Here is a 25,310-nt window from a genome sequence, read left to right on the forward strand (position 1 = left end):
GCAGCGGCCATGTCTGAGCTTCATGTTGAGAAACGCTCCCGTCTCTGCTTAGGGTCTCTTCGCAGCGGTGAAGAAGCAAACACGAGAGATTTTCCCCCTCCTTCCCTGCTTCTAATAGCAACCAGGTGCTCCGACACTTAACCTGTGTGCTGCCGTGAAATTGCCTGTCTAGCGCAAACACCCATGTGGGGCCCTGGGCCTCTAGGATTTACTTTATCCCAGGATTTGTAACCCAATCTCATTTAGATTCTCATTTGTATCATCCACCTTAAAAATTCATAATTTTTATTGTTGTTGTTGTTTAAACATGAAAGTAGAAAATTGTCTGTTGACATTTAATTTTTTTTCTTTAGAGAAAAACCAAGAAATATCTTTAAGGCTTTGGCTGCAAACTTTGGTTTTTATTAAGCGTGCTACTGTGTTTTAAATTGGTACCAGGGCAAATACTTGGATGATTATATCAAAGTCTGCTGGAGTTAATCAGTTGCATATATATAAATATATATATGTTTGCATTCAGGGTGTTTAAGGTCCTAAAGAGGGCCTGGATTTCAGAGCAGAGGTGCTACAGCCAGGCATAGTAGTCCCGCACCAGGACGTCTTGTGCAGGCAAGGAGCTGAGCAGCAAGTGCAAACGTTTGCAACTCAGAGGAACAGAGGAGCAGCAGCTGAGTTGCAGTGGGTTAAATCTGGAGTATTTTGCTGAGGTCTAAAGTTACTTGAGATTTACACCAACTTAAGCAAGAGCAGAGCTGCACACCAATTGCCTGTTTTGATTTTATGGTAATTAGGAGAGCTGGTGATGACTGGTTTGTAGAAGTATTTCGTGGAGCAAAGGATGTTTTCCTTTTCCTAATAGACTGGATCCCTCAATCTTTGACTTCAATCTGAAATACATAGGATCTCCATGGTATTGCACAAGTGTGTAAGAGGGTTGGTTTAGATGTTACTAGAAATACCTTCTAGTATTGAATTTGGGCATAGTCTTGATGCCACTGCTTTGGGTGGTGAGACTCTGGGCTTCAGAGAGGAGAACCACCTCATGGTACAAAATGCACCCCATCAAGTCTTCAGCTGACATTATCTGTTCAGGTCGTTGGCTGCTCTGTTGTTCTTCCTCAGAAATACCCAGTTTAGATTTAAGCTGGGTTTGGGAGCAGAAATCCACTGTCCAGTCCCCACTCTCACATCCAGCCCATCAGTGTTCCTTTCGTACTTCAACTACCCTGTTTTGATTTGCTTGTAAACAAACGAATCACAAGAAAGCCGGAGGGCGCAGAGCAAACCCACCATCCCTGTTGGGACCTATCTTATCATGGGTACAGAGGAAAGCCTCTCTGAGGCCACTTCCTCGGCATTTATGTCTTCTGAGTCAGGTCAGCGTCTGAGAGAGAGGCAGGAGACTTGTTTTGAGGCCTTTGCACCTGCCATGTCGCTGGGCTTATCCAAACAGCGAGAGATCGGACCGCAGCTGAAAAAACAGCCCGTTGCAAGAGCTCGGGATTTTTGACGTCCTTCTTTTGTTTACAGCATCCCGCCCCTCCTCTCTGCTGACTGCAGAGCCGGGCAGGAATTCTATTCATTATCTTCTGCCGTGCTTCTCATGCCATTTTTATTAAAAGAAAGAAAGGCAAGGTGAGGGGGAGCGTGTGCGAGAGGAGATAAAAGAAGAAAATGGTCATATTTGTACAGTCAATGGCAGTACAGGAAAAAGGATGGGACTTGGGGAGCAAATCTATTTGGGTTGTCCTAAAGCGACCTCATCCCCTGGGTTAGTCTTTATCAATTGCTTTTGGAGCACCTGAGGATGGAGGAGCAAACACCCGGTGACATTGCCGAGAGGTAAAACCCAGGGCAGTTTAATGACCGCTCGCTAAGCAGCAATGAAGAGAGCAGTGTTAGCTCCTCCAGTGCAGAAACATTGAGCCCTGGTTCAGTGCCCAAGACCGGGAGGCTCTAAACACGTCTGAGCGATGCAGTGCTTCACTGGGTTACTGGATATTTGGGGTGTTCCAGAACCTCTGTAAATGACGTTGGGTGTTTCGGTGGTTGTGAGCAGCCCATGGAGAACGGATTGGACAGCTCCAGGCTGCAGAGGACAGGAGAGGAGATGGCGTAGACTTCCGCTCTTCTGTGTGTGGTTGTATTCAGTCCACCTTGAGCAGCCGATGCAGAGCATTGCAACAAGTGAAGACGTGGGGTTGCTGCTGTTTGCTACCGGCAGATTTCCTGTCTTGCTCAGCAAGGCTTCCTTGCTAGGGAAGAAGAGCAAAGGTGACAGTGTTAGAGGGAAACAGGCACGTTGCTGGCCGACCAGGGCTCGTTCTGGGCTGCGGAGAGCTGTCCGGGAAACGTCTTTTGGCTCAAGAGTTTGGTGGCTATTTAAGGTCAGAGAAAGATGGGTCCTTCATGAGCATACATGAGGTGCAGAATTTGCCTATTTCACATGACAGTGCCTCTGACAGCCATAATTTAATTGGGGATACCTAAGATCTTGTTGTCCTGTCCTTAAATGATAGGAACACTGTCTGTTTGCATTGCTTTCTGGCCATTTATGTTTTCATAGGGCAGAAACTGGGATCAGCCTTAAGGATATTTTCAATTTTGTCGGAAACAAGTCTTTGCTGTATAAAACCCCTCCCTGCTGTTACTTGTAGTAGGAAAAACATATATGTCATTGTAGTAGGGAGAGGGGTGTGGGACGTTTGCTTTCCCTCGGTGCTTTCACTGCGTCTCGAGTGCCGCACTGCGTCCTCAGATGCTGAAGCCCTACAGTGGGCACAGCACACATGCGGTTGGGGCAGTGTCAGTCCTTGCAGATGTGCTGGCACTCAAGGGCATGCGTGTTGCTGCTGTAAATTCAATGATCCTTTAAACCCACCGTGATCTGAGTAGAAAACTACTTCCCAGAGGTATAATTTTTCCTGTAAGTTTTACAGGAACACCCAAACTGAAAGCAGAGGTCCCTTGCCTGGGGGACACAGCCAGATTAACTCAACTGCCCAGCCTCCTCAGTAAAAACAGGAAAAGAATTAGAGGGTTTTATATTTCTGACCCTGGATCCGTCACTCGCCACAGCAGACAGGAAAGTTGCCCTCGTGGTATTTCACACGGCACGTTCTAATTCCCCCTCTAAGCAGAGGGCTTGAGTCATTGCTTTTTAATAAGACTGCCTCCCCACGGGCGGAAGCTGCAGCGATCAATGCGGCTTACTCAGTTCTCGAAAAGGTCATTAAAAGACCATAGATATAAATTTAAAAGAGTGTTTGTTCACATCCTTAATGTTAAAGATGTTCTTCTGTCTCACTTCCTTAAGTAGCATCGTACGAAGCTGCCATGCGTCAGACCTGCCTGACAGCAGAGTGGAAAGAGCACGTTATCGCTGTTAGTGTGCCATCAGCTCTGAGGGAAGGCGGGAGAGAAAATAAATGGTCAAAAATCGCACTTTTATCACCACTTGTAGCAGAGTTTGTCTTGCTGACAACTCCAGATACAGTCTGTAATATCGACCTTGGTGCCCCGTAACTATATAGGAGAGAATAAATTTTTTTTTGCTTTTTTTCCCTTTGTTACTGCATTCCTTCCTTCCTCCCTCCCTATGGTACTGGATTACTGCCCTAAGTATTGCACATATCATCCCTTTAGCAGCTATATTTTTCCGAAATGTGGGTACTGTGGAGGAATGCTAAAGCTCTCAGTTGCTGCCGATATGATATATTTAACAGTTCAGGAGGATGGAAGCATCTCAAGTTCCAGTTGTTGAGACTTAAACGCCACATCGAGGCAAGTCAGCTGCAGTCGGGTTTTTGCCACCAGTTGCATCAGGCCAGGGTGAGCTGAGAGTGTGATGGCTTGAGTTTTGAGTTTCTAAGGTGGCTTTCGGGTGCTCCAGTCAAGGCACATCTCCAGCTCCAATGCCGTGATGCTGGAGGGCACCTCTGGAGCACACATGCTCCCATTTCTGATGATCTCTGGGCATGGCTGGTTTGTTGTTGCTGCCCTGGTGTGACAGCCTTGGGCCCCTCTGCTGTCCCCACTGTGGGGGAGGTTGTGAAGCTCCAGGTTGCTTTTGACTGGGCTGTCCGAAAGGGGAACCGGGCTGGGGGCTGGAGGCTTGGCCCCGCGGCTGCAGCGTGGGACTGGAGCGCTGGCTCCCAGGCCTGACGTTGCTTTACAGGGACCATATGTCTCTAGGTGTTTGTCTTCCCTTTCCCTGTATTTTGACCTAAGACAAGGGTATGACGTTCATAGCTCGTGGGGTATTGTGAGCATAAATAACTTAATAGCTATTTTGTACCTGAGCTGTGTAGAACTAAGGGATGCCGGGCTGTGCAGATACCTAAATGTAGGCGTAAGAAGTCAGGTATTTTGCTCACCTTCTATTTTAGAGAAGAAATGGCCTTTTTTTTTCCTGTCACTAAACTATAAGGATCACATGCCTGTTAGGACATACCACTTCTCCAAGAGCTTTCCGTTTTTGAGCGGCAGGCTGTGGTTGGAAATCTCCCCTCACCAGCACGTAGCAGGCGACAGGATTAGACCAAAGCCCAGTGCCCCAAAGCCAGCACTCGCTCATCTCCGACGTCCACAGGGTCCTCTCCCCATATGCAGTTTTGCATTCACAGTCCGTACAGTTAAATGTGCCAGAGTTCTCCCCACCTAATAACTTTCATTTCCAGTTTTATGTCTTACCCACATACGCATGCATCTCCAGTCACCTAATAATTCATAAACACCATATTCTCTCCCGTACTTAATTTAGTACTATGTCTTCTTCCATTATGTTCTGCCAACTTCCCGCCCTGTACATAAACAAATGTGAACTTTTCCTGTTTTCCGTTTGCTTACATGTACACACAAGCATACACAAACGCTCCCACATACTAAAACACACTCGCAGAGGCACACTTTCTGCTGGGAGCTGAATGCCTACCCATCACCTATGAGTGTCGGTGGAAATCACAGAAAAAAAATCAGAAAGCTACTATTTTGCACTCGCACGTGTGACCTCAGCGCATCAGAAAGCAGCATGGGATTTATTTATTTTGTAACTGTTACAGCTGCTCAAACTGTTCATTTGTTAACAGTTTATTCTAAGAATTGAACCTTTTTTGTGGTTAGCAGATCCCCAGTGACAAAATCCACGTTTCTGCAAGTATACTTGTTAATCTTAAATATTTTACGAATGGTTTTGAGAAAGAGCTTGAGAAATCACTGCTCTTTAATAATCAAAGTTTGCCTCTGCTTTGATTTCATCAGTATATATCAGAAACTTCCCGTCTTAATAAGTGGATTTATCTGGGAGTGAAATCTAGAGGAAACCCTCAGTATTACACATCAGTGTGTGTTTGGCCATTTAAGTTACTTCCTACAATTATTTTTTTTTTTTCAAAACAGTTGTTTTAAACAGGTCCCAAGGGCAGAAGTTTGAGTTTTTTCACTTTGGTTGAATAAACACTCTCACCAATATCTGGGTAGATGTCTCCCCAGTCTGTAGGTGAATTAAGATACTGTTTGTGCTACGTGAACTCTCAAATCTACCTAATAGGAGCCACAGACTGTTGCCGACAGGAGTCAGGTGAAGAAGCAATGAGAAAGGCAGTTGTGTTGTGTTGTATTTTCGTTCCACTGAGTTTCACTCCCCATTTCAAGTGCGGTAACAAAGAATGAAATCCCAGGGCTGTTTGCGTGCAATTCATTCAATGACAGTTTTTTGGAGGCCTAGTATCCATGAGAAGACAGCTTTGTTGTAAAATATAATGTGTGATACTGGAGTTTAAGTCATGCTTGCTAATTTAATGAGTGTTGTAAGGAGATACTTATTTCACAAACTTGAAGATTTCAGTAACTACGGTTCATTGATACCTACTTCAATGGCTCTGTTGCTCTGGGTAGTGGATGTATCTCTTCATAGTACGCACTTCATTAATACATACTTTTTGACCAAGTTCCTGCGACAAAAAGACGTGTATTGCTGTCAGTAAGTGGGGCAATATGAGTGTAGTAAGTAGAGGACTGGCATGGGTTAGGAAAGAGCTGGGTTGCGTTATGGGCTCTGCAATTAGCCTGATTGATGACTTTGAGTAAATCATTTTGCCTTGGCCACTCCGTGGCTTTGCAAATCGGCACAATGAGGATAACGGTAATGAGTTCCTTTGTGGAACGTTTTGAGTTCTGATACTGTAAAAGACATTGTAAAAGAGCTAAACATTTATATTAGGCTTATTGTATTTCTTTATTGCATGTAAAAAAATTATTCCTCATTTACAGATGCACAGGATTTAGGTAATTATGGCTTTGCATAAATATTTAACAGTTTGCTAGTTCTTTCTGTGAATATTTTGATGCTAATACCATGATCTGGTGCTGTAGTGTGGATCCTATTTTTTGCGCTCTCCTGAAGAGGAAGAAACCTTCTTTTTAACTCTACTGTTTTAATACCTGTATGAAGGTGGATAACTTACTTATCTGGCACTGAAACATCCCCAGCCCAATTCTGTCTTAACTCAATAGGCAAATTCCCACTGGCTCCAGCTACAGTTGGATTGAGCTCAGGGCTGTTGAGGAAGTAATTGGCGTTTAAAGGGTATTTTAAGTTCCTTAAATGAACTATGCCACAAACTTGCAGGTAACACTGTCCCTGCCACGGAGAGATGGGAGCAGAAACATCCAAGGCTTCAGAGCGAAGCACAGGGCTGGCTTCTCAAACGCTGCAGGACTATCAGCTGTCGGTAATGCCGTCACCGTTTCCCACTGCACGTGGTGAGGATTGACACCGTGGTGTCAGTACAATGCCATCTCTACAGTGGGTACAGATGGAAGCAGCAGCACACTGAACTGCATGGTTTTCATCAGCAAATAGTTTAGCTGTCAAATAGTCAAGAGTTGCACCTATTTCAGAGCTGTGCATGAATGGACGTAGGTAGAGCTGATTGTGCTCACAAGAAAAAGACACCCAACCAAAAATTAATCCCATCAAAACGAGGCAGGAATATTCTGATTTAACTAAAACTTGCTTTTTTGGCAGCCAACCCCCATTTCAGTAACTCCTTCCCTGCTCTTTGCTACTGCCTTTGTTACACCGATCACTTAATATTTCTTTTTGTCTTGCAGGGAACTGAGCGATAGGACCACGTACACATACCAGGTCATCATTGTTTCCAGGATGGAGGAGAGCGAGCCTTCCCCCGCGCTTGTGTATGTCTCTGGAAGTGGATACTGTGGAGACGGGATTATCCAAATGTAAGTCTGGAGCGAGCAAACAGATAAATCTGGGCACATCTACTCAGCCAGAATCTGAGACTAGAAAGGAATTGATGACCTCTGATGTCTCCTTAGTCTAGGCCAGCTCTCATCTGTAGATAATGACTCATGTGCTTGATGATTACCAGGATGATGACATTTAATTGGAACTTAGGCCCTGCTATCCTGGCACCAGTAGATACAGACAGAGATACAGATAATGGAGTCCAGACAGCAGGATCGATATGAAAGTACGCTATATGCTGTTTATGCTGTTTGTTCGTGTATCTGTATCTTTATACATGTATATGACATTTGCTGTATGGAGCTGAAGTAAGTGCTGGGAAAATTCACGGAGCCTTTGATGCTGTCCTTACACACGGAGTCCCATGTGCCTGGCAGCTGGTGGAGAGGGTAAAACCCTGCCACGTGTTGGGACAGGTTCCTGGTGCAACCTCTTGTTTGACCAACCGCCGGAGCCGGGATGCATTTGGAGGTGATAGATTTGGCCTCGGAGGGAGAGCGCTGCGTATTGCGTGTTCTCAGTCAGCTCCTCCCTCTCGCCAGCTGCCAGTCCCCAGACCACTGAAAATGTAAAACAATCATTCGCAAGTTTATTCTTTTACTATGTTTGCCCTTAAGGCCACCCGCTTCAAAGCTTCCTGGCATTAGGTAATTTGATTATTTAAACTATGGAAGTAACAACAAGCAAGTACTTAATCCAGCCAGTATTACTTGCTTGAAATAATGCTGATCAGCAATCAGGTAGTACAACTCTGTCAGATGATATACCTGGCAGCAACTATTTGCAGGATGAGGCCCAACAGGCAGGAAAATCAAAGAGAACACTCAAACGACATATGAATCCAGGGCAGTCTTGGAGAGGGAGATGGAGAAAGACAGATTAATTTTGCTTTCCATAACTTTTCTCCTACTGTTATGTTTGCACATTCCTCAAACATCACTTGTGGCTTTGCAGCAAGCGTCAAACAATAGCTGAGCTGCCTCAGGAGCGAGCAGGAACCAGACTGTGTCACAGCTTGGTTGGTTGTGGCCCCACTTGCAGCTGTGGCAGCCCCTTTCTCATCTGGTTCACACTCTTCTCCCTGCACGCGGCTGCAACCGTGCAGGCTGGCGCAAGGCAGGACCCCGTCCCCGACACCACCTGCTCCCTATCGACTGCTGTCCTCCGAGTGCTGTCACCTGGAACAGCCCAGCACCAGCCTTTATGTCTTGTTATTCCCATACTGGGGTCACAGTCTGGCCCTTCCAGATTTAATACAAAGAGTTTTCAGAGATTCCTGTTCTCTTTTTCCCCACCTGCTGGGTTGCAGCCACACCAGCTATGAAGGAAGTTGCTCATATCTTCATCAGAGAACAGCAAGTGGTATCCACATGTGCAGGAGAGAAGTGGCCAGGCAAGCTTGTGAACCAGGAATGATGAAAGTCAGAGCTGGAGGGGAAAGGGGGAGGTATTTTAAGGGTCGGCACGCAAAGCCGCTGTACTGGATTTCAGGGCTTTGGGGTTCTGCGGAGGGGTTGCAGTGATCATCGGGATGATGCCATTTGCCATCTGACTCCTTTTTGCATGTGTGTGCCCTGCCTACAGAGACTTGGGGGAAGAATGCGATGATATGAATAAGATCAACGGTGATGGCTGCTCCCTATTCTGCCTGCAGGAGTTATCCTTTAATTGCATCGGTAAGTCTGGCTCAGAGCCCTTCCACTCGTGGTGGGCAACAACTCTACACAGAGTGCAAGTAAGAAAAACAACAGTATTTTCAGCATTTCCAGCCAAAGAGTTGTCATGGAAGAGAGAAAAAAGGGTGGAATTTGTAGGTTTGAAAGGCGAACATATCTTCCCAGCTTCTGGTCATTTTGATGGGAAATTGGTTCTGCTGGCTTTGAAACAGCCCAGGACTTAAGGCTAAGTCAGCCATTGTGGGACTGATCCAAAGCCCATTGAAGTCAGTGGGTGGTTTTCCACCGGCTTCAATAGGCTTTAGATCTGGCTACGTGAGAAGACATGAACTGATTTTTTCTGGTAAACAGGAGGAGGAGTGAAAGGGGAAGGGACTGAGACCAGAAGCAAGTCCAGCTGAGGTCACACCTCCTTTGAGTTGCAAATCAATATCTGAGGATCAAAGGTCTAGCTAATCCCCTTTTTCAGAGGTGAAAACTACTTAATCAGATTTCATTTGCAAGCCTGGTTTGCTCTGATTAGCAAAACCTGTAGGCACAATGGCCGGAAGATGCTCGAGCTATCGGGATAGCAGGGTTGCAGTTGTGAGCTTTACATATTTATTAAACTCTCTAGGAATGCTGGGGGTAGAGAAGGGAAATGGAGACCAGTTTATGTTGCACCTTCTGTGGAGTAGCTCTGCGTTTTCCAACCAGGGCTCAGTGAGGTCTGGGGAAGGATGAAACATGCAGAGCTTCTGAAACCAAAGTTAATGTTTATAAGGGGTCAGCTTTTCCTCAAGATGTTTTGTGAGATTTCTTATCTGGACTGACCAAGCAAATACTCTGTCCTATCCAGTGATCCCATGCCTTCAGCTCAGGGCATCAGTCCTAAACAGATAATATAGCATTGGCAAGGCTGAAATTTGCTTTTTTTGGCAAATGGATGATTATCTCTTGTTCCTGGAGCAACATGTAAAGGACCTCACAGGCACCATCTTTCCCTTGGGTGGTAAGCTGGGGACTGCTTGTCTTGTCGTAATGGCTACATTTTTATTTCAGCATCCCATGCTGTGGTACTTGAGGCCTGATTTGGTGATGTGCTTATTTGCATATTTACATATGTAAATTGCTCTATTGAAATCTGAGAGTATTTATGGTCGAGGCTAATTGTGACTATTGGTGGTCTTGAAGTTACGTTTGTGTTTCAAGTAACTTGCTGTTAGAGCCTCAAGCACTGAAAGATATTAGTCATAATATTTTGAAAGTGAGATAAACACTTATGCAAATATTTTGTGTTCTCCAAAAGTCAGGTATAGTGCAAGGCTAGTTTCAGCAAGGGTTTGGGTTGGAGCTGTATCGCCCTGCTCAGCAGCAGGTCTGAGCACCTTGGTCCAGGTGTGTACTTCGACCATTTCCCAGCATTACGTTAGGACATGACCCACATCCTCCCCTGCGGACACTGGTTCTCAAGGAAACTGGGTTGTGTGGGCTGGGCAGCAGCTGCATCATGCTCCAAATAAATGCACGGACAGGAGTAAGAGCGGGGTGTCCCATGCCTTGGACCACGCAGCGGTGTCCTGCCAGGTGAGTGCAGGAGCCTGGTTCAATGCTGGTGTACATGTTCATCTCCGGTATTAGCAACAGGGCTGGTGAAGAGCATGGAAAAAACCTGTCTGACAGCTGCTTCATTTTCTAATCATATTGCTAAAACATACACATGACTTCTTCTATGCCATTACAGAGGAAGTGATTTTTCAGATTTGCTTGTGTTGAAAAAGAAAGGGGAATTCCAGAGGCAAAAAGTTGTTTGTCATGGGCTTTGCAAGTTCATGGTTGTGCATGGGTCCTGGATTACAAAAGCAAATGAAATCAAATTCAGTTGTTTGTGAAACACTGAATATGGGGATTCACTTAGGTGAATCAAATGATGAACCAATGGAAAGGTGCATGGATGCAGACTTCACGAGTGTTTTGTTGCGTGACGTTAGCGTTGTGGTGGTGTGACTGTTGTGGCGGTGATTACCTCAGTGTGCGTGCGGGGTCTGCGAGGGTCAGTCAGCTGCTGTTGTTTTGGGGCAGACACGGCCTTCATCAAGTCCTAGGAAAGGTTCAGAGAAGGTAATACGAGTGAAACAAGTCCTGTTGGCTTTTATGGGTGCTGGACCACCATGAATGAGGACATCAAGAGCTAGAGAGAAACTGCTGGCTCATTTTTCAGACCAATGAGCAGTGCTGACTTGTATTCTGTTTTGACATATCAAGCATTAAAACGTCACCGGAAAGCATAAAGATGTTAGGGAAGCTGTTGGAATGACTGTACATGTTACATAATAAATAATAATTAAAAAGAGCAGAAATTCCGCATTCTCCATAATCTAATAATATCAGACCAGATCCTCTGGCTTTAGCCAAACAAAAGTCGTCTTTGAGACTGGTGGGGTGTTTTCTTGGAAAATACAGAGTGCTTGGATCCCTGTTTGAGGAGCACAGAAAAATAAGTATAATTTATTTCCATGTTTATAAGGCTAACACATGTTATAATCCTGTAGGACAACAAGTAATTATTTCAGACAGTGTTATTTTTGCAGTGATGTTCTTGTTGTATTATGTAGCTTTTTAGAGCCTCGGGAATCACTCCTCTTCACCAAAGAATTCAGTGAGCCTCAAACACATGTTCAGAGGCTTTGCTGAATTGGGGGCCTCAGGGTTTGATCTTGCAAATGCTTCCTTCCAGGCATGTCTCTGAACTACCACAAGGCATTCTTTAGACTTCAGCAAATCTAACCGCAACAGTGAATGCAATGCTTGTCACAAATTGTCTGCAGGATCGGGTCCCACATGGCTGAAAATAATCACTAAACGTTTTGTTTGCAAAGGCAGGGCTGACGGGGCGTCATGGGGGATTCCATAGGAGGAGGTTTGATAGCAAAGCCCAAGCGGGCTTCTGCCTTCCAAAGCAGAGACCATGCAAGTCACCTCACTTGGTAGAAGAGAAATACAACAGAGCCTGAAAATACCATCAAGCTTTAGATTTAGAGCCATGAATCACAGAATCATTTAGGCTGGAAGGAGTCTCTGGAGGTCTCTGGCCCAAAGAGGGCCAACTTCAAAGTTAGATCCAGCTTCAAAGTTGGAGCATGTTGCTGAGGGTCATGTCCAGCCGTGTTCTGGTTATCTCCAAGGATGGAGACAGCCTGCATGCGGTTCTCCGTCTCTCTTGCTCCCTTTGCCTTTTAGGATCATGAGGTTTATGGGGTTTTTTAATTGGTCCGACTTTCCTTTGAATAAATGGCACAAAGCTCTCAAGACACTTTGCGCTAGTGCCTGTAATAAAATTACACTTTTTTTTTTTTCCCCTCGGTTTTGTTTTCCCTCCTCCTTTCCTCTCTAATCAGATAACAGTGGATCAATCTGCTCTGCCATGGGAGGAGGGGCACGGGGGAAGGAAGGAGGGAGGCAGGGAAGAAAACTGTGTGGTCTTACTGTCAGGCTGTCCTGGCCTTCTCTGAATACAAAGCCGAGTAACAGAAAACAGATAAGATTAATAGCGTTTTCTTCCTGCAACATACTGGAGAGCGCCAGTGAGATTAATTAATTAATTAATGAAAGCATCTGGCAGTGCTCCTTTTTTAAGTTCTGTGGTACAATCACCCTTCCCCATCCTGAAATTTATCATCTCTACTTTTTTCCCCCCCGCCTTTGCGTAGCGCATTTTGCATATTTTATCTCCTCCGCGCAGAATTTGGTCCCACGGGGAAAGTTTCACTTTGCCTTTTGATTTGTAGGAGACAAGCGAATCAAAGTCGGGTCCGCTGTGACCGATGCACCCCTCTCCTACCTCTTGGCTGCTTTTCTTTCACCTTGCTCTTGATTACTCCCGGGATAACCGATTTTTGTGATTACTGCGGATCTCAGCCAAGTTCAAGCCGACCTGTCCTGTATAAAACAGGCCCCAGTCATAAGAGTTATGATTTGCAGTTGTGGGAAACCAGAGCTTTTTAGCCCTTGATCCATTCCCTCCGGACCATTGAGAAATGGGTGTCTAACAAGCAGCTGAGCACCTTGTCCTTGGTATGCACTCTCCCACACACCAACATCGTACACATGCGTCTAGATATATGTGCAGACATTGAAAAAGAGAGCTGCTTTCATTTGCATTCCTTTTGTTGAGTGTGATGTGCATTATGCATTGATTTAGCTCGCCAGTGCTGAAGAAAGAGAAGGATATAATAAAAAAGATGCAGAGATCAATAAAAAAGAAGGGAGGGGGAGAGAAAGTAATATGAAAAGAGATGAGTAAAGACTGATAGACACATTGAAACACAGCTGGGAAGTAGCTTCAGAACTTCTATCTACCCTTAAGTTTGCCTGGTAATTTATGGGGTTTTCAGTCACATCTTATTGGTGGTGTTATTGCTACACTTTATCTCCTTTGCTTATAAGGGACTTTTCACTAAAGCCTTTTTACAGCAAAACGGGGCAGCGCTCCCGCTAGCTTCCACGTGTGAGTGGTCCCACTGAAGAACGTGAATGTTTCAGGTTAGACACACATCTCCGCGGTTTGTTGGATCAGGGCCTCAGGGATGTAAAATACAAAGAAAAGGCACAGAGTAGAGGAAGAGAGAAAACAAATATATCTAGCTCTTGAATTTACCACCAATTTCTGGCATGCTTGCAGCATTAGTCGCCAGTGCTTGTTCAGGGAGAAGTATGATTTTAATTTGACAATGATCCTTAAACACCTTTTCTTTCACTCCTGCTTGGCCTCAAACGTTTTTTTGCTACCTTACAAATCTGGATCTGTCCTCCTCCGCAGAGGCCTCTCCCTCCAGCTGTGAGCCTTACCTTTGTGGGAGCTCTATCCTTTACCTCTCCCATTATCCATAAATTAAGCATAGCACTTTCCCCTAATCTTATTGTTTGGCGGGCTGCATTGCATTCAGGGAAATGATTAATATTCATGAGCTTGCTATCTCTGTTTGGTGCATAATCCTCTAGGGAAATTGCAGTGTTAAATGAGTGACACAAACCTAATTTTATATGTCTTTTCTTTCCTTTCTTTCTTTTTCCTTTTTTTCCCCCTTTCTGACAGGGAAGTAATGTGCTTAAAATAAATTGATGGATGACCATCCATATTCATTGTGGGCATGCTTTGAGAGTGCGCCTCGCTCCCATCCTCTCCCCCTCCCTTCCTCATATCCCTGCACAGGAACAAGGCTTTGACTGCCGAAACCGCGGCCCCACACAGCAGCTAATGGTGGTTTCGCCTTCTTTCACGAGCATTAAATAGGCCTTGGCTGACCCTGCCGAGGGCTTTCAGTAGAACAACAGCATGGGAGAGCCCGAGCCACCTTGCGAGAGAAACTCAGCATCTCACAGGGCATCAATAAGACTAAAGCATTGACCAAGGAGCTTGGGAAAGAGTATTGCTGGCCGTAAAGAACCTGAGGTTCTACAGCAGAATTTCATAGCAAATAGCAATGAATTTACTAATGGGGGCTGTTCAGATGATATTTGTGTGAATCCTTCAGCTTCAGGCAAATACTTTGAAGCTGACTGCTTCTCGCAGCTCATGGGAGTGTGGCTGCATGTTCTAAAATGTCTAAGCACTCATTTGGCAAGTTAGTAATAACAGCATCGTCATAAAGTCTCTTAAAGTGATTTTCAGACTGTCGTCATTAATAGTGCAATCTTAGCAGGGCCAGCTGAGCCACAGAGCAGAGAGAACAGGCATCTCAGGCAGCAAAATACAAAGGACAGATGCTTTTTTTGTGGGGGAGAATGTGGGCTAGAGTGGTATTTGCCTGCATTTTTCCCTAGGCCAGTGACTCCAGCCCAGCTCAATCCAGCTTTGGTTTTTAGGACACAGCTACAATGCCAGCCCAACAGAAGAATTACTCCTTTGCTTGTTGCATCCCTCGTGCGTTACTCTCCGTGGATCAGAGGCTTCGACGGCTGGTCATGCTTCCCTCCTTAGAGCATCCTCTGTGACTCAACAGCAGCTTGCTGTGCTTAGAGGATGATGCCAAGCACAAGACCTTCCTTTGCAATAACATCCAACCACACGCACAAACAAGCAGTTTTGTTTTCCTTGGTGAATGGCACGGCTGGGTTTTTTCCAGGCTCCTTCCCAGCCTCCCAAGCAAGCGGGCTAGGTGTCAGGAAGGGCCACGCTGGCCAGCCTTCTCCTGGTCGTAGCGGTCGCTGCCTTGTGTGACAGAAACCTCAAGACGTTCAGTCGAACAGCCTCCAAGTTTAGCTAATATATCTGTGTAAGTCTAAGGAAATATTGAAATATTCTCAGCACCGCTTTTCTCATTTATCCAGCCACCCAGGGAGGGAAACAAGATTAGGTGGGAAGAGGACGCGTGTTGTAGTGCTTTTATAACATGCCTGGTTGCCCGGGGTTAGGGGAAGGCCACGTTGGCTCCTGTTGGCTAGCCGCAGAGCAGATAAGGTCTTACTACACTGCCAGCGACGGAAAATATCCTTTCGCTTAAGTGACAAAGGCTCGTGTTCTTGGAGGTGAAATATCAAATTTCAGTGCCGGGCTCTGTGAGGGAGTTGTAATTGTATCTGTCTGCAGCACGCAGATCAATTGCATAATTATTGTGCTCCGACTGCTATATCATAGCGATGAGCCGAGTCACGCCAGACAAAGAACAAGCCCAGGAATGTATTTCCATGAAGCAGCTGAATTACCAGGGAGCTGCGCTCCGCAAATGCATTATGCCCGCCTGCTCGGTTCAGGAGATGCTCAGACACAATTGTCATATCGTACGGAAAAAAGCCTCCTGCGAGGCCCCTGGATGTTCCGCAGTAGATTGCAACACCCACGTTGCCTTCATTTCTGAGGTGTCTGTTTTATTTCATTGAAGGAAAACGTCACAATTTATTGATATGCAACTTTATTCGGAAAGGTCTGCCCAAGCTCTGTGTAATGGTTTTCCATTTTTTCAAATCAGAATATCCAGGAAGGAAAATAACTCTCGAATATTTTACTGTAGCAGGAAATATCTCTGTCTCTGGCTTCTTCAATATTAAAGAAGAGATTAGCAGATATCCTGGAAGCAGTCCATGTTATTCACTCTCTTCCCACTGAAGCCAAAGGTGAAACTCCCATAGAAATAAATGGAGCAGGTTCTGCGATCGCTCAGCTGCCGGGTTCATGTGATCTGCAGTGGAATTATTTCTCCTTTTGTGATAGAAACCTCTGGATACGTTTCTTCTCATCTGTGAACATAAACACCGGTGCTGGAGATGCCGATTAAGTGACGCGGTGGTAAAATCATGCTTCTGCAGAAGTTGCTGACTTTGGTGAGCCTGTGATTTGGCCCTCGCTATGTCCGAAAAGGCCTGCGTGCCTCTGGACAGACCTTTCAGGGGTTAAAATGTGAAGCTCGCCCTCTTCCAAGATTTTGTTACTCTGAGACAATGCTTCTGCATTTTTGTCCCCCCTTTTTTTCTTCTTTTTTTTTTTTTCTCAGACGAATAGTTATGTGGCATGAGGCTTGTTATAGTTGGAAACATCCCTAAATAAACAGCTGAGTTTAAAAATACTCCTTTTTTTTTTGTCTGGCCTTTTAAAAAAATAGTAGTTATTGCACAAAAGAAGACTATGCTGATGCCAATCACTGTGTTCAAGCTGAAAACAGGAAGCCGCCCCGAGTGTCTGTCCCCAGCACTTTGACCATGCGGCTTGGACATTAAAAGCCTCGTTGGAGGATGTGCCCTGTGCTATGAATTGGATCTCTTTATCTCCTTTTTTTTTTTTTTTTTTTTAATGAGGTGGAAGGCTGCTTATCACAGATAAGTGTATATCCTGCAAGTCTGCTTCCTGATCTCTACCAGACTTCATTTGTTTCACTGGTGATTTTCTAGCCTTGCTTTGAACAGGTGACTCTGGTGGGGAGTTACCTGCTCATCCAGACATGGTCTGGCCGGGGCTTCCCAGGTGCTCTCGAAATCCTCTGCCTTACCTTGAGCATCCTTTCATTTCTGAACCCCAGAGGAGGGGGTTGTATTTCAATACAAAAAGCTGCTTTTTGCAACTGTGCTTGGACAGCTTAAGCAGCAAGGGGAAATGGAGTTTCCATCATTTTCTGGTGCAACACAAGAGCCCCAAAATCATTTTGGATCTTGAAGCCAGCCCAGCTGCAATAGTAAGCAAGCCAGGTCTTGCCAATCTGTTTCCCCAACAAATCCCCCTTCTCCAGGTTGACAGCTGCCACAGAGCATTCAGGGATTCCCAGATGTCACAGAAATCTTCGCTGAACCGGAGACTGTCTTTTCCCAAAGCAATGGCAAGAGAGGGACTTTGGTTTGGCCCCAACATTTTTGTGCCTTCAGTAAGAACTTTGTCACGGAAGAGGAGCTTGGGCTACTTGAATGAATACATGTTGCACAAGTTCAGCTCAGGATCCTTCAGCACATGTTGTCAATCCCGCAGAGACGCTGTCTCCTGCTGCCAGGTGCTATGCCTGCAGACGTTTTACTGTTCTAGGTTTAAGCTGGATTTCCAGGCAACTGCTTTTTAATTTTTTGAACTCATTTTTCCTTGAGGACAAATCAGATTTCCTTCATTTTCCCTTCCTCCATATCTCCTTCAAATCAGGTTCAGCTTCGAAGTGAAAAGTCCACAGTGTCAGTGAACACAGCCCATGATGCAGCTGTACGTGACCACGACATCACTATGACCTCTGCCAGGTCTTGGGACCCTACAGACCTCTATGGAGACAGAAATTAGCTCATATTACCAAGGCCCTGGACGCATTTCATGTCACAGTAATCGAGAAGAGAATGGAAAAGGCATTTTGCACCATTATGGAAATAAAGATGTTAGCTACTGCTTCCTTGAAATACACCACTCCTGACACTGCCCTCCCCGGCTTTGAGCCTGTAGGACTACGGATTTAACTGAGCTGTGTTCACACCACTGTGGAAAGGGAAGAAGCCTGTTAGTTTTTATTTTGTGAGGGCAATCGTAGGAAGAAACAATCTGGTCGTTCGTCACTTTGCTCATGAAAATGTAAAGCCTAATGCGTAACCTACCGAGCATCCGAGACCGCAGTAAGAATCGGGAGTCGGAGCTGGTGCTCAACACCTGAGGAAAGAAGAGCCTCTGCTTCTTTTTGGCAGCCCACCCAGTGATGCACCATGTTTGGCTGTCGTAGGTTGGCGCTCTCATCAGTCCCCTCACCAGTGTCTGGGAAGGATTCAGAAAAGTCCCCCTTTTCCCATGACTCAGAAGTGGGAAGCTCATGGGCAGGAAAAGCCTTCCCCTCTTCTCCCCAGTGCTCCCCTCGAAGCACGGCATTGCATGCTTCGGGATGGCGTGTCAGTAGTAGGACTTACAGATCTTCCTTAAAAGAAAACTAGGGCTGTAAAGCCACTTTCCCCCATCATTTTTCAAAGCACACAAAAGGGAGCGGATACCTCATCTCTCAGCCTTTGTGCGAGGTGTCATCCAGCCAGCGAACGCATGCTGCGATGGAGGGCAGGGTGCAGCGGCTCTCCAGGACTAGCACGGCAGAAGGGCTCATGACAGTGCAGTTCAGTAAGACTTTGTTAATCATTTAGGCAGTCTCCATTTAATTCAGATATCTCAGTCTCTCCATTCGGTTCCTCCCGCGGGTTTTGCAGACTCCAAGCAGACAGATTTATTGGGGTCTTAAGCATAATCAGGAACAAATTAGCCTCTGTTAGGATCACACACTGGCCTGGATCACAGCTAGTCAGAGGCTGCCTTCCCATCCATGTGAGCATGAATTAAGTCATCGGATTGGAGTAGATCTTGAGTATTCTTTTTATCCCAAACACATGATCTTATCAGAAGCCCATTACGTTTATCATCGCATTAGGAGGGAACATTTGGAGCCAGTGCAGGAGTATGTTGCTATATAAATGTTGTGCTTACTTCAGTGCCTGTCGTGAAAATAAGTCAGTGCTTCAGAAAGGCCAGGGAAACACTGTCTAAACGCATATGCCTAAAATTAGGCTGTGAGCTTCTGGGTATGTGTCTGCATCAGAGGGGCGGCTGCACTGGGGATGTGTAAAGAGAGCGTACATGTGTTTGTGTGTCAATGTTTCTGTCAGCGTGGGTGTGCAGCAGGATGCATTTGGGTGCCGATGTTTCACTGTAAGTGCCTGTCTGACTGTGCATGGGTTTATAGGCTGAAGGTTGGGTCTTTTTAATATGGTAGGTCTTTTCCTTTCTTTTTTTTTTTTTTTTTGTTTTTACAGAAATAAGCTTCTTTTCATAAAATGGCAAGGAAACTCTTTTTCTAAAAATACATATTTTCATATGTTTGGGATTTGTTTTTGAGGATTTTTGATTGCTGACCACAGTCTTTCCAGAGCTGAATATTTCTCAGCAATTTCTGCTGAGACTCTCGCTCAAATTGGGACATAGTGCTCTCAGGCGGGTGAGCCGCTTGGCTTTATCCCACTGTTCTTGGGCAGAGCAGAGAGCTGGCCTGCAGGAGAGATGCAGAAGGATAAGGTGAGGGAACCAAGAGCTGGTCTCCATGGCGTGTCTCTCCCAGGGATGAGCGAGCCACGCTGGCGTAGCACTGTGCCAGCACTAATAATCCCTGCAGAGAAACAAGGTACGTTGCAGGGATGTCCAAACTCTCAGGGCACGTACGGTTCGTGAGCAGTTCAAGCACACGTTCCCAGCTGGGTCAGTATTAGATGAGTAGCAAGGCCCTGCTGGCATCAGGGCTGTTGGGCAATCCGGCCGTGGGAGGGGGCGAGGCAGCTGGGCTCCTGGGGCCAGCCCTGCTGGGGTGCCTTAGGGCCCATCTGCACATCCACCCTAGCCCCCTCCCGCCGTGGAGTTATGGGACACCCCGGGGAGCCATTGTCATCTTTCGGCTGTGAAGCATTCTCCCAAGCGCTCCTCCTCTGAGCCTTTCGAGGTGTGTGGTATATGTTTGGTGGCTCCCGGCCATATGAAGATTTTAAGATGTGACATGTAGGGTCAAGAAGTTTGGCCACCCCAGGAATATTCGCTCAGACACAGAGCTGCACTCGCACAGCTGAACGGCTTCCAGATTGACACTGGCTCCTTTTCGCCAGCTCGGAGTACTGGCCCAGTAGATAGACAGTTCCCCACACTTATCCACGTACACGAGTTGGCCACAGAGGTCATGATGAAATGAAACCATAATGACATTCTTCCCTGATAGACTTCTCCATTCTTTCAAACTCACACTCTCTTAAGGACCTGGAATTTTGCACAGGGGATTGGGAGGAAGGGAGGGGAAAAGGAGTGAAGGTCATTAAATAATTGAATTGCAATAAACTGATTTTTTTTCTGGCTCATGATGGTATTTCACTGTGCAAACTAGGAGGAAAAATAAACAGGGGATTTAGTAGTTTGGAAGTAGCTCAAAATTGAGCAGCCGTTGGATTTTCTGACACCTAGCTCAAGATAGTCCAATGCTACCGACAGGACTCTCCTTAGGGATTGTTTCCATCAGTCCAGCTAGCAGCTCTGGCTAATTTCCTACCGTTTTTTCAGCAGGGTTATTTGCCAGACAAAAATACAACAGGCTGTCAGAACTGGATACCTCTGGGGACCGGCAATGATAATACAATACAAAATAGGATACCAACAGGTCAAAGGTTTCCATTTCACAGAGTACTCTAATGACTGAAAGTCATTATTGCTATGCAGTCTGTTTGAAAAGAGTAGATGGATCTCCGTTCAGTTTTTAATGGGCCAGTGTTACAGAAACAACCTCAAAAATTTGGCATCTTTGTTGGCAGTCTCATTAGAGAAGCCACAGAATAAATGGACAAGGATAATAAAGTCTCCTGTTGCTTTTGATCCTTTCAGGTCAAATCTGAGTCATGTTGGTTGAAGCCGTGTGTGTATGTGGCAAGCTTACCCTCACACTATGTATACTGGATCTGCTCTTGGGATAAACAGATCTGTTTGGCCCGTTGGTCACTATGGCTGTGAATTTGGCAGTTTTCGCCATCCCTAAATTCACAGTTGCTGTTGTCGTTTTGCAGATATCTTTTAAAAACGAAAAGGGAAACGTTGTGGACCAGACCCTCTGTTGGGATTTTTCCATCCAAGTTGGTGGAATTATGCCGACACCCACATTGTCTCTCTATGTATTTTCTATCTCTGCTTTCTTCTGTTTCCATCCTTTTAAATGGAGAGAGATGAAAATAAGCAGAAAATCCCTTACATTAGGAAATATCTTGGGGGAGATGCCCACTACAAAAGTTGATTATTGTTGCTCGGCTTTCTTAAAATCACCTTGCTGTTGCCTAGAAGTGACCAATGCTTTCACTTCCCAGCGACCTGGTCCAGCAGGTACGTGACCACTGATGTTATCAGGTCCTAGCAACTAAATTACAGACATGTGCCATCACAATCCTTTGTGATTTCTCTTCTCTGCTTTCTCCTGGCAGATGAACCCAGCAGGTGCTATTTCCACGATGGTGATGGAGTATGTGAGGAATTTGAGCAAATGACCAGCATCAAAGACTGTGGCGTTTACACTCCCAAAGGCTTCCTCGATCAGTGGGCTTCCAACGTCTCCGTCTCGCATCACAGTGACCAGCAGTGTCCAGGGTGGGTGGTCATCGGTCAGCCAGCAGCATCCCAGGTAAGGAAAGCACACTCCCTGTCCTCTCCTGGAAAGCGAAGTCCAGCAAGGAGCAACATTCATGAGCTTAGCTAGACGGTCAGTGTTCACGTGTGCTGTAACCCCTGCCTGTTAACTCACCGCTTCACCAAGGAAGGCTCCTGACAGCAGTTTCTTTCTGAGCCTGGTTAGTAGTGATGAGTTGGAAATCAGTTCCAATCATCCAACTAAAAACTGGCTGAAGTTGTGGCTTGTTTGATTGAATAAACTGTGTAGGAGTCACCTCGACTAACTATCATCACCTAAAAGACTAGGCAGGCTTTCTGCAGCTAGCACAGGGTACTATCTTGTGGCGATGAGTTCTGAAGGCTAATGCCGAATAATACAAAAGAGTGTTCTGTCTTTTTTAATAGTTTTGTGTTTTCTGTCTCCCAGTTTCATAAAAGCACCCTATTGTTCTATTCTGAGAAAGGTCCTGTCCATTCCCAAAGCCATTCATTAGCTTTAACCCCCTTCTTACATGTCTCCTTTGTAACATAAATAGCTCCAGTTACCATAACTTTACCTTTTGTCTCCTTGAGAGAATTACATCCAAATGAGTTCAAAGACTTTAGATAAATGCCTGGAAAACAGAGCTGTACATGATGCAGATGCAACAGTCCAGATGCAACCCACTGCCTCAGGAAAGCCCACATTGCTTATTGTGGGGGTTTTAGAGGATACAGCAGGGAAAGGCTCATCATATAGAAAAGCTGCTTTGTATACCCCTCCTTCGGCATCCACCGTTGTCCCTGCTAGAGACAGAGCAGTGGATTAGGTGGACTGTTGGTTTGATGCAGCAAAGTTGTTCTTAGAGTCTAATTATCTGGGAGGTGTCTTGAGTGGGCAGTGCAGAGAGGAATGCCGTGTCACAGATATGACAAGCAGATTTCTCCGTGAATAGTAAACGCTAAGCATTTCCAGTTGGCTTGCAAGAGAAAACATCTTTATCCAAGAGACTTGGCCTTGTTCACATTGCACAAGTCTGTAACAAATTAATGACCAGGTCAGTTTTAAATGCACGAAGCGTGGTTAGCTGGCATAGTACCAAGACAGAATCCCGAGCCCAGTGTTGCCTTTTTGTCATGTTCTCATTTATTATTTCACACTGTAAAAGGAACTTTCCTCTGGACCCCTACCAGTGCCTTCGTAACTTTTCTCGGTCGAGCTCCCTGTGCTGTAGTACAGTCCAGAGCCCACTGTCTCCAGTTAGGCTGCTGGTTTATGTGCATGTCCCCAAGCACTCTGTCCCCGTGCAGCCGCTACGGAGAGCTGCCCTGATTTCCTCCTGATGCACTGGTAGAAACGCAGCCACGCCATGCAGTAGGTAACATATGGTCCTGTGGTGGAAGAAACAACCACCGCGCGCACGCAGCAGAAAGCCCCGCTGTGTAGCCACAATTCAAGCATGTTCGATGTACCCAGATGAGATGAAGTTGTCACAACCTTGTTAAAAAAAAAAGAAAAAAACCCGCTGTTGTATTTATAGGCAGAGCACTAGCATATCGCACACTGGCAGAGTGAATGGGAACATGCCTCCTGTTATTGCCTGGCCCCTGGGGAGATAACAGTGTGCTATTTACTTCCAGCAAAAGGAATTTTTGCTTTAGCTCAGCTGGTCCTATTACACCAGTTTGAGTGCATGGGGTTCATTGACCTTTTTAATCATATATGTTGAGAAAGTCTTTGTTTTCCCCAGGAACAAGACAGCCTCGTCGGCTTGTGAAAGCACCTGACTTGTCACTCCGGAGAGGTTAGGTGGGGCAGCAGGTCATCAGTCTGTTAGCTAGCGGAGATGAAAATTAACCTAAGATCTCCTCTAATCACTGCATGTAATGATCACTGGTGTGTAAACATGTTTGGCTTCATTATCTGCACAAGCATTGAGCCTTAGGGGGTTTTTGTATTGATGAAAGGAGCACCTTTCCTCACCCAGATATCTTTCGGAGTAGGTTGTGTGCTTGTTGGTGTTGTGCAAACTTTTCGTGTTGTTGCTGGGTAGTTTCCTGATTAATCGGAGTGGCATTTGTGTTGGCTTCTCATCAAGAATGCCATGAAAGATATGTTTGAGTGCGGTGCACAGTGATATACAGAATACATAAGCTGCCTGTTTGTTAGCCATCCCCGTTTCTTATAATTGCCCCAGCTCTCTCAAGGTGCTTTAAAGCATTTTAAGCATGTCCTTCATGATTTAAAATGTTTCTTATCCTCAGATATCTCAACACCCATTTCTCTGCATGACTGTCATAGTTTTGCCTAGGCTGTCGCTGAGGAGTAGGCATTGCAGGTTGGTTTGTTACTGTGGTGTTTCCCAGCAATATCTGCTTGTGCACTTGTGTGCTGTTGGAGCATCATTGATGAGCACAAACCGGAGCACGCTGCTTGTTATTGTAGGGTTGCTTCTGCGGACTGACCACCCCACACTTGTTTGCTTGGTTCACCTAAGACATTGCCGGGTTCTGCAGAGTTGGTTGTTCCTTAGAAGTAGGGTGCCCGCACTTGATTTTTATTTTGAGACGGATCTTACATGCTGGTTCCTTACTTGTTAGTATGAGGCTGCTGAACGGCAACATACTAAGCAAGAAAAAAAAAAAAAGTTCACAGTATAAGGTTTGTTTTGAACAACAAATGCTTACAAAGAATGACACAGTCTTGGCGAAGAGATACACATTTGAAAAATGGAAAGGTCAAACAGCCCCCCTCCCTTTAAACAATCGCTCTTTCTGCAGAAGCAAGAGTGATAGACAGCCACTTCTACTTTCCTGGCAGCCACTCTTCAGTGCTGATTAAGAAATATTCTCAGTACTGACAGCATCATATTTAGAGCCAAAGAGGACCAGTCAGCAACATTGCACCAGCACAGAAATGTGAGCACCGATGCAGGGTATTTTTACAGTTTGATTTCTAATCTGGCATCCTCCGCAGATCTTGAAGCAGACGCTGCTCAGTACCTGTTGTCAGCTGCAGGAGGAATTCGGCAATAAGGGCTTTGCACGCTCTTGGGCTGCTCTTTTCCCTATCGCTCTTGCTGTGAGTTTGTAAACAGCCTCTCCTTGCCATCCGCTGTGTGTGAAAAATTATCAGTGTTGATGTACTGGTTGTGTGGGGTTTTCTACAGCACTGTTTATTTCTCGGGGCCTTTCTTGTGCTAACAATTATTGATGCTAGCATTAAGTCATCAGCTGGTGTATGCTGGCAAAGACTACAAAAAGGCAGTAGCGCTGGGCAGATTTATACTAGCTGAAGGACAGATCCAGTAGGCATAAACAGACAAAGGGTGCTTCAGCTGATCTGTTTTGTGAATAGCTGCAATTTTTTCTGTGTTGGAAGTTCCCAGCGACTTATTTCCCTGACCAGTTTGTACCCAGCTAGGGTCGACGTTACCAGAAGGAGGGGGTAGGACATGGCCTCCTGACACCAAGTTAAGCACGCTTGGGCTTGACAGTGCCTGAGTTTAAAAAGCCAACTGTTTTATCATCACTGGTGAAGCTGCATCGGTGAGGAGTGTTAGGTAGGCACGTGCGGTGTGGATTAGGTCACTGTAAAAGGTTGACTGTCCTGTAAGGTTCAAGAAATCAGGGTCTCGCACTGACCTTAGTCGACTCAAGCTCCGTGCTCTCATTGCACGCCAATTTTGTTTTGCCAGAGTTTTCACTGGGATGAGTGCATTAGCTTAAATGTTAGTCTCTCTTTCTAGAGTAGGCTGTACTGAGCATGAAGGGTTTGGATATTTTGCTAAAG

The 25,310-nt window shown here is 45.6% G+C and overlaps 1 protein-coding gene across 2 annotated transcripts in view; it reads left to right on the forward strand.

The window, feature by feature from the left end:
• Positions 1 to 25,310, forward strand: part of PAPPA (pappalysin 1) — a 180,187-nt gene that overhangs the window by 84,082 nt on the left and 70,795 nt on the right. For both annotated transcript variants that reach the window (XM_054848963.1, XM_054848962.1), the window contains exons 8-10: positions 7,114 to 7,242; positions 8,852 to 8,943; positions 21,355 to 21,551. In XM_054848963.1, the coding sequence (XP_054704938.1) occupies positions 7,114 to 7,242; positions 8,852 to 8,943; positions 21,355 to 21,551 (418 nt within the window). The remainder of the gene's footprint in view (positions 1 to 7,113; positions 7,243 to 8,851; positions 8,944 to 21,354; positions 21,552 to 25,310) is intronic.

The sequence above is a fragment of the Grus americana genome, chromosome 20 (genome assembly GCF_028858705.1).
Source record: "Grus americana isolate bGruAme1 chromosome 20, bGruAme1.mat, whole genome shotgun sequence".
Lineage (NCBI taxonomy): Eukaryota > Metazoa > Chordata > Aves > Gruiformes > Gruidae > Grus > Grus americana.